General features: G+C 38.1%; 1 protein-coding gene and 1 long non-coding RNA gene across 17 annotated transcripts in view; both read right to left on the bottom strand.

The window, feature by feature from the left end:
- Nucleotides 1-831: 831 nt before the first annotated feature.
- Nucleotides 832-5,572, bottom strand: LOC127139184 (uncharacterized). The gene is made up of 4 exons (XR_007809182.1): nucleotides 5,321-5,572; nucleotides 4,132-4,195; nucleotides 2,608-2,669; nucleotides 832-1,671 (listed from the first exon to the last, which is right to left on the bottom strand). It is a non-coding gene; the product is annotated as an uncharacterized LOC127139184 (long non-coding RNA).
- A 1,241-nt stretch (nucleotides 5,573-6,813) lies between these two features.
- The window catches only part of adam11 (ADAM metallopeptidase domain 11), a 57,036-nt gene continuing 47,800 nt past the window's right edge, over nucleotides 6,814-16,049 (bottom strand). For 2 of the 16 annotated variants that reach the window (XM_051066224.1, XM_051066222.1), the window contains 2 exons: nucleotides 9,924-9,941; nucleotides 6,814-9,021 (listed from right to left, as the gene is read on the bottom strand). In XM_051066224.1, the coding sequence (XP_050922181.1) occupies nucleotides 8,942-9,021; nucleotides 9,924-9,941 (98 nt within the window). In that variant the 3' untranslated portion in view covers nucleotides 6,814-8,941. Of the gene's footprint in view, nucleotides 9,022-9,470; nucleotides 9,942-11,633; nucleotides 11,725-12,787; nucleotides 12,903-13,042; nucleotides 13,212-13,452; nucleotides 13,573-13,671; nucleotides 13,778-13,900; nucleotides 13,965-16,049 lie in introns of those variants that run through there. The other 14 variants (XM_051066225.1, XM_051066221.1, XM_051066215.1 and 11 more) reach the window with 13 other exon arrangements.

The following is a 16,049-nucleotide window of genomic DNA, read 5'->3' as shown; positions in this document are numbered from 1 at the left end:
TTTTATTACATTTGAAGTGGATTTGGACAGGTTTTGAGTGAATTCTTTGAAAAAGTTGACATCACCATTTTTGATATCGGCGACAGGCGGCGGGTCATCGTTTGGAGTGAAAAATGTCAAAATTTCAGGTCCAGATTTTTCAGCTAAAAATGACTCAGGAGCATGTTTTATTACATTTGAAGTGGATTTGGACAGGTTTTGAGTGAATTCTTTGAAAAAGTTGACATCACCATTTTTGATATCGGCGACAGGGTCATCGTTTGGAGTGAAAAATGTCAAAATTTCAGGTCCAGATTTTTCAGCTAAAAATGACTCAGGAGCATGTTTTATTACATTTGAAGTGGATTTGGACAGGTTTTGAGTGAATTCTTTGAAAAAGTTGACATCACCATTTTTGATATCGGCGACAGGCGGCGGGTCATCGTTTGGAGTGAAAAATGTCAAAATTTCAGGTCCAGATTTTTCAGCTAAAAATGACTCAGGAGCATGTTTTATTACATTTGAAGTGGATTTGGACAGGTTTTGAGTGAATTCTTTGAAAAAGTTGACATCACCATTTTTGATATCGGCGACAGGGTCATCGTTTGGAGTGAAAAATGTCAAAATTTCAGGTCCAGATTTTTCAGCTAAAAATGACTCAGGGGCATGTTTTATTACATTTGAAGTGGATTTGGACAGGTTTTGAGTGAATTCTTTGTAAAAGTTGACATCACCATTTTTGATATCGGCGACAGGCGGCAGGTCATCGTTTGGAGTGAAAAATGTCAAAATTTCAGGTCCAGATTTTTCAGCTAAAAATGACTCCGGGACATGTGAAAATGACTCAGGAGCATGTTTTATTACATTTGAAGTGGATTTGGACAGGTTTTGAGTGAATTCTTTGAAAAAGTTGACATCACCATTTTTGATATCGGCGACAGGCGGCGGGTCATCGTTTGGAGTGAAAAATGTCAAAATTTCAGGTCCAGATTTTTCAGCTAAAAATGACTCAGGGGCATGTTTTATTACATTTGAAGTGGATTTGGACAGGTTTTGAGTGAATTCTTTGAAAAAGTTGACATCACCATTTTTGATATCGGCGACAGGCGGCGGGTCATCGTTTGGAGTGAAAAATGTCAAAATTTCAGGTCCAGATTTTTCAGCTAAAAATGACTCAGGGGCATGTTGTATGTTATTTGATGTCAATGTTATAGTATAGTAGAGCGTTAAAAAATAATATAGATTAGTAAGGCATGAAAACTGGTCCAAAAATATAGTATAGGCAAGTTTCAAAAGTCTTTCAAAAAACATAGTATAGTAAAGCATGGAAAACTGTCAAACAATATCATAGTATGGTCAGGCATCAAAAATCATCGTCAAAATACTCATAGTATGGTAAGGTTTCAACAACAGACACAAAATGTCATTCTGTGAAAATTGAGATAACTATGTAATAATTACAGTAGATTATTTTAGAGTTTCAGAACTCTTTCTAGTCATTATTGTGACTGTAATAATTAGAACAATACACTGAAATATATGATACTGAATGAGTTGTTTAAATCACTGTAATTAGGTATCAACAATGAATAAGGTCAGTTTAGGAAAGGAAAAACAGATTTGCTGATCAGTTTCTGTGATTATCACGTGTTCTTGTCTCTGCAGGAGGAGAAGACGACAGCAGCTGAAGACCTGAAGTGGATGAAAGAATCAAGTCAAAAGTGTTACAAAGCTGTTAATAGTGTTGGTTTCTGTACCATATATAATGTAGTCATGGGCACTTTTTCCAAAGACTTATGTCTTTATTAAGCATCTGTTAGAATATTTAACTGTTTGTGGTACAATTATTTAATTAACAATTGTACCACAAGCAGTTAAATGATCACAAAGATGCTTAGTAGACATGTTCATCTTTGGAAAATGTGTTCATAAGGAGCGTTAACAAGTGTTTCCTTGTGGTCAAATGTCTGTCATTCTCTTTTCTGTGATTTGTTAAATGTTGTCTGGAATAAAATCATTTCTCTATTTTAAAACTAATGTTATATAAATCATTTGTATACACTTTACACTCATTGTTAAGACATTTTTAAGGATTTAGAGTTTCATTTTTAGTTTTAAATGTATTTTTTAAAAGGTATATAAGGGTTTCTATTTATTTTATACATATTTTAAGGGTTTTACAATTAATATTTAAAGGTTTCTATTCTATTCTTAACTATGGTTATATATTTTCTGTTTTATTTATATGTATTTTGTTATACTTAGTTTCCTGCAGCTACACTGTTGAAAAATATTAATTAAAACTAGTTAAAAATGATAAGTTACAGCAGCTTTAGTTTGTTGTAATTTTTAAACATTTTACAATAAATAAAGGTTTTATATGTATTTTTTAGACATGTTTATTAAAAGGGTTTCTATTCTATTCTGGTGTTATCAAGGTGTTTCATCTAGATGCATTTTGTACATATTTTTTACATTGTTGAAAAATACTAATGAATACTAATTAAAACTGATAAGTTACAACAGCTTTAATTTATTGCTATTTGTTCCAGACAAGAGGTTTTAAAGTGTCAAACTGCAGCTGAGGAAATAACAGACTCAGACTGAAAAGAATAAACCAATACTGACCTCCTGGAAATGTCTTCATGTCAGTCTCTTCTCTCTGTGATTTAATGGTTGAAGTTTGAATCCTGTGGAGAAAAAGGCAACAAATATTAATGTAAAGACATCACTTTTAACACATCGGAATAAAAGCACAGAGTTTCTGGGTATTGAACTTTGAACTGTCAAAAGATGAAGAAGTAAAAGACACTAAATCTACAAGGAAACCAGAGTGTGGACTAAGTGGTTCTGGGCTAATCAGAACTAGTCCAAGAGTTAAATTTGCTTTATACACAAAGACAGAAGAAGGTGCTCTGACTGGAGAACTGACTCCACCAGCTCCTGATATTCACACAACAGCAGTGGATGGAAATGTTTTTTCCTCCAAAGTCAGTCAAAATTTGAACTAAATTTGGTTGATAGAAGCCAAAGTGAAGCAAAATGACAGTGTTTCTAGCGTGACATTGAACTGAATAAGAGATAGAGAGAGAGAGAGTAGGAGGCAGAGAGTGAGGGAGAAGGAGACAGACAGAGAGAAAGGGTAAAGTGGGGTACACACCAAAAGATAATCAGGCCATTTATCAGCCCAAATCCCTACCCCAGTCAAAGTCAGTAATGGGCCATTTATTGGTTGGTTCTAATGGTGATCTTGTCAGATTTTCCTGTGGTGTGAGGTGTGTTAAGTGTGATTTTACCCTCCCTGATCTGCGCAGAAGACGATCGGAGCCACCCCTATAAATATTAAATATGTTCAATATTTGCAAACAGAACATAGCCAATAAGGAAGCAAGCTGACTGAAGACAGAAGCACAACAAACAAGAGACATCGTCATCTGCCATGTTTGTTTACTCTAAAGTTGTGAGCTTCGGAGTCCAGACTGTGGTTGTTGGTGGTGTGCCGTGTTGGGTCTTCTTGCTGCACATCACACACTTTAAGAACAAAACTGTAAAATCCGCCATTAATTCTTCATGTGTGTGGTCTCTCACATTTTCTACAAAGGGTAAGATTTTAAAAATCTTTTGGTGTGTGCCAGGTTTAAGAGAGGGAGTAGGAGTGAGAAGCGAACCAGAACATTTTCCAAAAGTTACAGGAGTATCTCAGAAAATGAGCTGTTTACTGTCACATATGACAAAACATCACATCTTTAATCAATAACAATAAAAATTTGGGAAAAATTTAATAAAATTATTATCTTAAATCTTAAATTTCTATATTAATGGTCAACTGATCACTGGATCATGTATATCACTGTGAACTACGTAATATTCACTTAAGTACATTTTTGAAAGCAGGGTTTTAACTTGTGTTTTTTTTAATTATACTTCAGTCCACAGGCAGAGAATTAACTGACAACTATTTTGCATTTTTAAATATTACTATAACTAGTACTATTTTTCAGCAATTTATGGACATGATTAATCAGTTATTATTATATTCACAACTAAACTCATTAAATACCAAGGATTTAAACAATAACACTGTTACTAAGATTAAAAATTCAGCTCATCAACACATTTTTTTCAGACTGGGTAAATCTTCAGAACACATACCTGTTTGGCTTGTATGGTGAGAGATGGTGTTTCTGTCCAGGCTGCAGCAACTGAACGAGTAAACCTGGAAAACACAAGTACAACACAAAACAAATCACCAAATTATAAAGAATAGTTCACCTTCAAATCTTGAACACTGTAGAAGAATACAGCACTGAAAACTAAACACTAGAACCTTGACAATCACACTTTTTGAGGTAAGTTTTGAGGTAAATAAATTAATTATGCTACTAAAATATGACTTTATTAATCTCAACGAGAATTTTAAAAAATGCATGTATACATTGTAAACCTACCCTTGAGGCTTAAAACTCGTGGAGGAGCACAGAGTTAAAATCTATTTTTGAATCTTGTATTTAACACAAAACTGAACTCAATAAAGTCTCAATTCACTGCAAAACAAATTTCTAATCAATAACATACACAACAGGGGTCAATGGATGGCTATGGACAGATTACTACCACAAAGCTACAAAAATACTCAAAAGGACAGGCAAAAAAATGAGTCTCAAAATGATTACATCGACATGATAATCCGCCAGAAACTGACTTAAAATGACCAAGCTGGAGCACAAAATTACAAAGAAGTAAAATGACTGCGGAGTTGTAAACAGACAAACTGACTACTACACAGTTACCACCCTCCATAACTCATGTCAGGGACGCTTTAGTCACAGAAACACAAACACACTTTAACCCACGCAAATAAAAACGACGCCAAAAAGGGAGGGGGAAGCCCCAAATGCATCATGCTAAGGCTCGACTCTAATGCTAATGCTCGTCACTAATGCTAATGCTAATGCTAACACCCAGATATAAAACAGCCACGTAGAGACAAAATTATATAAAATGGTCACAGATGGCCACAAACCGGTGACAACGACATGATAAACCACCAATAAGCGGAGTAGGAGGACCAGGATAAAACACAAAATAACTAACAGACGCAAAATGTCGGTAAAGTAAAAACAAATACAAACAGGGATTTAAACAGACTACCATTGTATTATCACTCATCCACGTTGGGGTCCACAACTCATGTCAGGGACGCCTCAGTCACAGAAACACAAATACACTCTTAACAACGCGATAAACGATTGAAATGGAATTAAACGATATCATTACAATGTAATGTTAATGCCAACGCTCGCTGCTAATGCTAGAGCTCTCCGATAACACTAATGCTTACCTCCGCGCCGCAGGTGTGTTCAGCGTCCAGTCTCACTGAGTTCGACAAAAAAGCAGCTCCAGAGTCTGTTTTAGCATCCAGAACTCTTTGATAACGACGTTTTCTCACAGTACTGGCAAACAGAGGTAACATTTCAAACCTTGTTTAAATTTGTTCTCCCACTTCCGTTTCCCCGCTTCTCTACGCTCCTCCCACAAGGTAATGGCCAATGAGGAGACACGTCGTGACCAATGACGACATGCGTCAGCTACCCATAGGCGCGTTCAACATCATGCGGCGCTGCACAGCGCTGACTAGAAGCTGTTCATCAGTTAAGCTCAGGAGTTTGTTATTGGAGAAGCAAAGCCTTTATAGATCATATTTTCATCCTTCATATTTCATCTCCTTTCACTCTCCTGGCAATGTCTTGTCCCATGTTTTTTATTCTTAAGTATGTGGTTCTTAATGAAACAGATTTTTTAAAGTGATCTCCCCAAAAGTGTTTCTGTCCATGTGTAACTCTTCCCCCCTACACCTGAACACATCGCCCTGGATGTTTATATGCTTTTATTTTTCTTCATACTTTTCTGGCCTGGAATGTTTAGAATAACATATCTTTGGCTGAGTAAACAGTGTGTATCTAGGTTTACAACAGTCTGACATGTTCAGGGGAACAATGAGATCAATGTATTTGATGATTTGCGAGAACAGCTGGTAAAAGTGTGTCTGACTTGACTGCAGTGATTTCCCTGCAGTCAACGGCAGTTCATGTTTGACCATTAAGTCAGGCGCAGCTATTAACCCACTTGATCTGGAGTGAGAGTGAGCCCAGAGTTGAAATGGATTCCAGGGATCATCAGTAAAATGAGCAACAATACAGTTGCATTAAAATTCAACTACCTTAAGTGTGTCTTAGAGTGACCTCAATGACCACAAAGAACAACCCTATGAGATGAAAACATCTCAGCACTGTCGTAATAAATTATGCTCTGTACAGAATACACAACATGTATAGAGTAATACAGCTTAATACTAAATCAGCAGCAACTAAAAGCCTCCCATATCAGAGCCTGATGTGGAAAAAGTTCATTAAATATGGATACAATCAGGGTGTTTTCTATTAATATATTACACAAGACTCTTCTTAAATGTACTGAATAATGGTTACTTACAATACCATATTAAGCTCAATAATGCAGTTCCTCATTATAAATCTATTTCATGTAAGGTGAAAGATTATACTAACATGGTAAAGCGCTAAGATGTAACAGTTTTGTGTAGTTTAGCATGCTAGCTTACTAACATTAACTTATTACTTTTGCAGGCATTTGGTCATTAACAAAAATATTGGACAAATTAGAATTTTGAAATGGTGTTGGTGCTGGAGGAAAAGTCAGAGGCTTATCAGTTATTAGGACACATAAACTGAACAAGTAGAAAGATGAGTAAGTTTTTTTTCTACATCTGGATTTATACAACAGACATACAGTATCTTGAATAGATCACAGAGTCACTGGTATTCAGATATGTTTTAATATGTGTTTTAATATACAGCAATATGAGTATTTACATTGAAAGCTAATACTGGTTGCCTTCCTGTAAGACTAGACAGTGTTGACTTCCAAACTGTAAGTGAATGGTGCCAAAATCTGTTGAGTCAAACTACGATGTGTGATCACAAACGGTGGCGGTAAACACAGCATGACCTGAGCTTTCAGCCGAGCCTGTCCTTGAGTACTTTTGAGTGTTTATACAGTGGTTAGAGATTAAAAGGAGAAGTTTGAGTATGATTAAAGGGACATATTGACATTTCAAACTTAGTTAATGTTGTCAAATCATGATTTTGTATAATTTGTACATTTTCTACTTCACTATCTTCTTTCCATAAGGAATGTCATTAAGCTTTTTTGTTAAATAAACTTTGGTGTGATAGACTTCAAATCAAAATGTCAACATATTCCTCTAATGCTTACTGTAGGTTGACTGGCAGTGTAACTTGGATCATCTCTTCTGGCTCCTGTGTGATTGTGCAGTTCTTTAAAGTTATTGGTGAAACAAAGCTTCTCAAGCAGTCTGAACCTGATATAAGACTCTCTGAGACGCAGAGAGGATAAGTGGAGAGAGTGACACACATAAAAGCTGCGGAACTGGATTACTGAGAGACTACTTTTGATATTTGCTGTAATGTTTGTTGTTTTGCACTGGAAATTAACTTAATAACATTATTTCTATTAGATATTTATTGCTTATTACATGGATCTGTTCAGTTGGGATTAAATCTGCCAAATTGTGCCATTCAGAGATGAAGCATGTTTGGCTTAAATGGCCTTAAATTTTTTAATTTTATGCAATTTCTGAATACATGTGAGTACATAAAGGAGAAGCCAAATTTTAATTTGTAAGACTTAATGCAAAAACCTTATGCATACTGAGGGGGATCTTGCGTTAAATATAGCATCTATGTCATGACTTTGCAGCTTGAAACTTGAAAATCTTCTTCATAGGCATTCATTCACACCTCTTAACTGCAGTCCAAATAATCAGACATGCAGCTAAACAACAATTTTGGAAATCCAGAGGAGCTCCAGCTTCCCCTAAAATGTACAAACTGCAAAGATCTGAGTCCCCTGGTGCTAATGAAATCTTCAAAACTAGCAGTTTTAGGCTGAGAGGCAGGAAGAGTTTTCTTGTGCTTCCATTCAGAGCGGCAGTGAGTCCCTGCTTTCTAAATGAGTCGACCCTATAATACACTATGTACATCAGCACCCATGTTCAGCATACTTGTATGCATATTGGTAGTATATGGATTACATATCATACAGCAGGATAAAACATTCGGTGTGTGCATGTGCAACTGTCTATCCAGCATGGCTGCAGTCAAGTACAATGTACTTGGATGTAATCAGCACAGAAATACAAGAAGCGTCCTTGCAGGCTTGAACTATACATTCATACATTAATGCATATTATGATTAAGCATTGATTTAGGATGGACTACAGCTTGATAATGAAAAACAGCAAATTATGGCTATTACTGTGGAATGTTAAGTCCTAGCACACAAAAATAACCATCATCTACCCTGATAAAATGTTAACATTCACTATTCTGCATGAAATTTATACACTTCTATTGCAGTTAAAGTCGCACTACTGAGAGGAAGTGATTGTGTCTCCATGAGATTAAATATGATAACTGTGTATTAACTGAAGGCTTCCTTTAAAAAGTCCAGACCAGGAGAAGTGCACAGTCTTCATCTATCATGAAATCACTAAAGGGGAAAAGTATAACAGTCGATGTGGCAGAAGACTGGCTGTAACAAGTGGAAGGGAAAGGAAAACTGAAAAAGTTGAGCAACACACTTAAGATAAGGGCTCTGTAAGTGTGTGTCCAGGATGAAAACATCCATTCAGATCAGTTCGAGCAACACAAAAACGTATCAAACAAAAACTAGAACAACCATGAAACAGGAGGCAATACCGTCAAAGGCAAAATTTGTCAAACAATCCCTGTCAGCCACTCAGATCTGTGGGAATGTGCATTTCTGTGCCGCTGTCAAAAAAATACAGATGGAGACAGCATGACAAAAGTCAGAAAAGGGAAAATGAAAAGGTCTGATGGCTCGTAAGCGGAAGACATCTTTGTTATTGTCTCCTCGGAGTGGACTGGACACAGTGTAAGGAAGACAGGACAGCAGAGAGATACGACTCAAACTCCTGCAGATCTGGAGAGAGACGAGGAAAGAGGTGGAGAGACGTTGAGAAGATAAAGGTTAAAAAATCAGATAGAACAAACAGCTGAGATGAAGTAAAAACAGTCTTGAAGTAAAAAGTAGGGATTATTGTAATTATTTGAGTAATTGTTTGGTCTATAAACCACTGAAAACAGTGAAAAACATCCATCTAGTGTCAATGAATGTCTTGTTTTGTCCAACTTACTCTTCAAACACTAAATATATTCAACACACAACACTTATTGAAGAACCTTGAACCATAAAATGTCCTGCAATTTTGCATGAAAAACGACCTTGATGATAAATCAATTATCAAAATAGTTGGCAATGTATTTTCTGATTCAATGACCAATCACTGAAGCTCTAAAGCACAGAGATCCAAAAATAAGTATATAAATAGAATATATAAATAAATAAGAAAAATAACTGAAAATGAAAACTTAAAAGGGATGTTCACCTTTTATTATTGAAAGTCTTATGAAATGAACATTACAAAGTCAACACTGCAGCTATATTCTATAAATGGCAGCCAAGTTAATGAGGGGACATGCAGTAAAAATACTAATGAAGCAAACTAAAATACTAAATAAAATTAGGATTAATTATGAATTACGTTTTGTGTTGCACAGACAGTATGTGGCATTGCTTGTATACTCCTACCTATACAAATGAACAGTAGATTTAAAAAATGTGTGAAAGATTACATAAAAATAAGGCTGAGTAGGCTGGTGACATATGTGTGTGTGTGTGTGTGTGGGGGGGGGTTATCTGAAAGTAGTGGCTGATCAGAGAATAAAGAAGCAGAGGACTCTTATAAAAACAGATGGCGGTATGTTGACATAATGAAGGAGACTGATAAAGTTCTGGATCAGGATGGAAAGCCGGGATCATACCTTCCTCTTCGGATGTTTCTGGATCCAGAGTGAAGCAGAAACAAGATGGAGGGAGGGGACAAAAAAGACAGAGAACAAGTGAAGAAGAACGACAGGTAAGACTATCAGGTTTTCTTTTATGTGAGTCAGACACAGTGAAAAAACCATGCATTGAACCCAAGGCCTTAAAAGCAAAAGAGAGATATTGTCTCCTTTATCTTTTTTTATCTCTAAACTTTACCAGCAAGAAACTTGCCAGGAACTTGGCAGGCAGACTTGAACCTATCACACAAACTGCAGTCATGAGATTATGGCAAAAGACTGTAGTCAGAAACAAGCATTCAGCAATAAATGCATGCTGCAGGCATGCCACAGCAAAGCCAGCATGAGGCAAAACAGCACTGTAGAGTGTGAACAGAAGAAAAGCAACCAGGAGTCAAATCCAGCCATGCAGAGAAGATGATGGCAGTGAGAGTGCAGGGGATTCAACAAAAGCTTCTTAATCTAGTCATTTATTTGGGATTGTGCTCTGTAGGAGATCTGCATCACTACGTCAGTGCCAAACTTAAAAGTGCACTCCACCCATTACAATGAACATCACACTCATGTAACACTGCCAGGCTCAGGACAGTATAAAAGCAGAACTACAGACAAAACACTGTATTCCACATATTCTTCTATCTTGTCAAGACCTATTGCCTACATTACCCACAATGCAACACAACAATTGACAGTTCTGTTGAAGATTTGGGTGCATTATGCTAATGTAGCCTCCACCTGCTAGCCTCAAGCAGAGATGGGCTGTGGGCTACGACGAGTGGACAGCTCACTTCTGTCTAACTTCACACCTCCAGACTTTTTTCTTTTTCCAACTTGTTGTCTTTAAACCCAGCCTACGCTGACTCAAATGACATCACTTGAGGAAGTGTATCAGACTTTGCTCAGCCGCAGCCACAGAAGGCTTCATACAACTACCTACACAGTAGAGCTCCCCAAGAACTGTGAAGAGACTTGTGTAAAGTTGGTGGAGTTCCCCTTTAAAGGATACAAAGTCCAATTTATTTGGTTCTGTGTGGCATGAATGTTCATAGGAGTTTAAGTTATGTGTCCAGTATAAGGCTGCAGCTGATTACCTACATTATTCACACAAGTAATGTGTTATATGTTTTTGACTAGTCAGTTGATAATTGCATCCATGGAATTTCCAGAAACAGTGAAAAATACTGGACAAAATTTCCTAGAAACCAAAGTGACGCTCATCTAAAACCCAAAGATATTCAATGAACAATTATGTAAAATAGAAGAAGTCAGCGATAATCAAATTTGAAGAGCTGGAACCAGAGAATGGTTGATATGTTTGGTTGAAAAATGACTTGTATAGGGCTATCAAGTAATCTGTTGATGAATCAAGTGTTTGCTCCATAAAAAGATGTTCAGTTTACTATGACAGACGGCTAAGAAAACCAGAAAATATTCACATTCAGGAGGCTGGAACCAGTACATCTGACAGACGATTAAGTACTATCATTCATTCTCTCTGCAGACAGAAAACCATCTACTGCACTTCCACCAGCGTTAATAATAACAACAATAAATCCACGCGGTCTCTGGTTGTGAGTATGGATCAGACAGCAAGCAGAGAGGCATTCAGCAGCGAGCCGCAGGCATGTGTGTTAGCTGACAGAGGAACACAGCAGGCACACACAGATGGAGGCATGCCAGAGCTCTTACTTAAATCCCCAGCCAGTTCCCCCCAGGACTATCGCTGCCAGCAGAATTGCACCGGCAACCGAACCTATTATGATATTGGTACCACTGGGACCTGTGGGAGTGGAGGAGTCAGCCAATGAGGAAAACAAACAGCATGTGAGAATGAAAAATAGTTGTGGTTACCTTCTTTATATTTTGTGACTGTAAAGCATTAAAAACTAGTGAGGAGCTATGAAATATCAGTGGAAGTAGACTGAGAACAACCCAGGTCAGTGTTACAAGTGTGTGCAAATACAAACAAGTTTGGATTATTACATGATGAGTCATGAGTGGAGTGAAGGGGCAATAACAATACAATAAATTCCAGTGGTTCAAACAAATCACTCTGTAATATGAAGCATGCGTATCGGTTTGTGTACAATTATTTCTTGTGTTATGCGTTTCGGTACACACAGTTTGTGTAACACATTTGTTTTATTTTAGAGCGATATATAAATGAGCTCTCATCTTGTGAAAAGATGAAATCAGTGAAATACCTCTTTAAAAAGGTCTAAGAAAACACAACCTGCAAATCAGCAAAAATATTATCTTCATATGTCATATTTTTTCATTAATATGTTCATTTTTTAAATTTGCTTTTATACCGTATCTTATAATTTTGTGTTTTTTTTTAATTTATTTAGTGTCTATATTCTAGAGCTGCTGTATTGCGCACTCTTTAAAAATGCTTTAATTAACATATTTGAACCATTTTCTTTCACATATTATACACATATATATTCTATTTTGTCATTTTAAAGTTGCTAATGAGATGTAACAGATAGGAGTGATTTTCATTTTCAGATACTTTTCCTCCTATTTGCAGCACGAGTACCCAGAGATCTTAAGGCATTGTTAAAGTTTCATTTTATCAGATTCAGTGTGCCATGTAAAGTTCCACTTTAACTTGCAGAAAATAAAATGCCATTTAGTTTTATGGTGAGATAGTTTTCAGTTCATATGGCCTGAGCAGTAGCTGTGTATGCATACTGCAGTTTTCAAACCATCCTGTTGTACAAAGGAGACAAATTTCTTTTGTTCTAATTTTCTTCGTCAAAGCAGGTATTTTACAGAGATGAGGAGCTGCCTGGTGAAAGGACAACAGTATATGAAGGCAAACTGCTCAGTGTGGTTACCTCTGTATTTCTCTGGGCCATCTGGCGGGGTGGGGATGGGGATGGGGTCAAACACACTGCAGTCCTTCCCAGTGTAGTCTGGATCACAGATACACTTCACCTCGTTGCTGCACGTCTGAGGGACGGGGAGGAGAAATGTGAGTCGGAGCACTCCACATTTCATCTAATTTACTTTATGCCAGACTTTACGGGGAACAGAAAACAAACGATAATAAAATCTTGTTGGGGGGTGGGGTGCGGCAGAGACAGACTCACCCCATGGTGGGAGCAGATGCGTGAGGTCGAGGATCCCGGGCAGGTGCTGAGGTTGAAGGTGGTGACGGGGAGGCAGCGGCGCTCCAAACACATCATGTTTGGCCCACATGGCGTACCGTCCTCCACGTAGCCCAGGTCCAAACCATCATCCAGTACTGCATGGCCTCCCCTGTAGTTTAGATGGTCACATAAAAGTGATTCCTTTATCCTTGAATCTCCAGTTGTATTCAACTCTACCTGAACTGGGATTATCTCAAATATCTGAGAGAAAATATCTGTCACTCCAAGATAAACTTGTTCCATCTTTCCTTCATGTAGAGAGTCTGACTGCGGTTTAACAGCTTCCTGTGTTCTCTAATCCTTTAATTGTTGTTCAAACCCGCCAAGCTACCAGATAAAAGCTGCCTCACATGCAGTCCAGGTATCTGTTCTGGTGGTGGATGGTCAAACTAGTGAGCCTCCCCTGCAGCTCTCCATACCTCGGCTTGGCTGTCAGATTGGTGCACAGCAGCAAACCGCACAGAACGTCTCTGATGGAAGCAAATGAGAGAAGATGCAACGAAAAAACAATGATTAAAAAAAATGAAAATTTGCAGATGCACATGAGGTAGTTTATGCCGTTCACTCACTGTTTGTTGCACTGCACCCATCCCTGACCACTGGAGTCTGGGCCACAGTTTCCTTTCTCTGTGCCCTCAGAGTTCAGCTTCTCATAGCAGAACCTGTCAGCTGAGTCTGGGAAGACAGGGGGAAAAAAAGAAACAAAAAACAAAACCCACAGCCATGAAACTCCTGTTTGAACCACCAGAGGGCATTGCAGCTTTGACAAATAACACCCAACATCCAATCAAAACCTACTGTAGCCCCACAGAGTCCTGCACTGGCCATCTCTGGTCTTACAGCGACCTCCGTAACAACGACCCTGAGGGGGAAGAGGAGTAGGGTGGACATGATGATGGTGAGAAGAAGACCAACAGTAAGAGAAGAAGCAATGACAAACATTTAACACATGCCATGACTGTACCTGGCCAGCATCACACATGTAAGCCATCCAGTTTGTGGACATTATGAGGACACTGAAAGAAGAAGAAGATGATTATCTCTCCATTCAGAGTCACCTCAGGTTTCAGATTTGTGGGTGGGTGCTTCGTTTACCTGGCTGGAGTCTCCTGTGCAGGTCTCGGGAATATCACAGTCGTTGACAGCATCGCGGCACGTCACCCCCCCTCAGCTCGTACTGTCACAAATGACCACAGAAGAAGAGAGGAAATACAGACAGACAAAGAAAGGAGATGGCAAATAAAAAGAGAAAATCGTGAGGGGATGGTAAGAGTCAATCAGGGCCTTGATGAATGACAATAAACCACCCACTTAAAGAGGTGAGATTTATATAAGCAGTTCACCTTGCAAGTCTCTGCAGCAGAGCCCGTTGCTGCACATGGCATTGTGGGTAAGCGTACACTTCTTACAGCAGTTGGCTCCACTCCGGGCACACTCCTACAGGACAGAGAGGGTTTAGAGTACATCTGTGGATCATGTGTGTTTTTCTGACGTCCAGAACTAACACGACTGACAGCACTGAAAAAAAATACCTGTGTAGCCACATCTAATACAAAAGACAAGGATTCTTACTTTCTCTGTGATGGGAAATAGTCAACTCAATAGCTGTAAGAGTTGAATTGGGCTAAATACAGTCTTCTGTAGAGTTCTCAGTTTAGTCGCCTACAGAATAAAAGTGTTTCCTTCAAAAATTACTATAAAATATATTTAGAATTTATAATGTAGCAATGACACTGCTTTGTTCAAGCAGATGAGAAAACAGTTATTAAATCTCAACTTTCCCAAACAGACCTTTAATTGGTGATATGTTTTTGGTGAAGACCATTTAAACTCACTGGGCAAAAGGCAATCGATAAGTCATTGGCTAATTTGAATGTACTCACCACCAGTGATCCACAGTCACATTCCTCTCCCAGTTCTACATATCCGTTACCACACTCTGGTGGGTCTAACAGCTGTAGATAAAAAGAAATTATGTACGGAAGTTAAACGGTGCTTTTCACTAGATCTCTACATTAAACTAACTTTATTTTGGGAAGGACGCTGCAGCTGGATGATATTGAGATAAAATATAAACTGAATTAAAAAGACATTCAGTGTGAATCCTATCCTATCCCCATACAAGTGATTAACCCCTCTTGGAAGAGCCTCTCTCCGATAAAACTGCCCATCTCTCACCTTGCTGGGCTTGTTGAAGAGGCAGCTGCCTCCTCCCTGCTGGAGGAAACGCAGGTACTCGTCTATACTGCAGCGAGAAAACTTCCTGGGCAGGTAGTAGCTGATTGATAAAGAAAATAGACTTAGACAGACTTTATTGATCCCTTTGGGATGACTCCCTCAGGGAAATTAAGTAAATAGAAACAACTAGCCATTTCAGTATCTGGCTTTCAAATTCAGAATTTAATAGGTTTCAAACAACATTGTGGTTTGTTTATATAAAGATGAGGTCAGGTACTTTTACAAGCTACATTTACAAGGCACAGTTGACACTCCTTAAATTTGTCATTACTTTGTAGATTAGTGGCTGGACAGGAGAGTCATGAACAAAAAAACTTTTAAAACCCAAGATGCTTTACTAGAACATGTTTTACAATAGTTTAAATTATGGGTGATGAATGTGTCCATCTGTACATACCCTGTATCCTCCATGATACAACCCAGCCATGGATCTGGACACCTGCAGTCTCCTGAACACACACACACACACACACCAAGAACATTTCTGTGGTCATGACACAGGTGATGCTGACTTCTTACCACCTGAGGGAGCTGTTAGTACAGTAGAGGTGCAACATTTTCGTCTCTCAGTGACAAATCTAATGCAATCAGCAGTGGAAAATCAGGTTAGTGCTGCATAATAAATTTATTGCACCTGAGTTTGGTAAGTATTTTAGATGTACTAAAGTAAAGTTTTTAATTTTATCTGCAACAGTTTGAAGACCAAATA

Source organism: Lates calcarifer, linkage group LG23 (assembly GCF_001640805.2).
Source record: "Lates calcarifer isolate ASB-BC8 linkage group LG23, TLL_Latcal_v3, whole genome shotgun sequence".
NCBI classification, from domain to species: Eukaryota; Metazoa; Chordata; class Actinopteri; family Centropomidae; genus Lates; species Lates calcarifer.
This window is presented reverse-complemented; position numbering and strand designations above follow the sequence as displayed.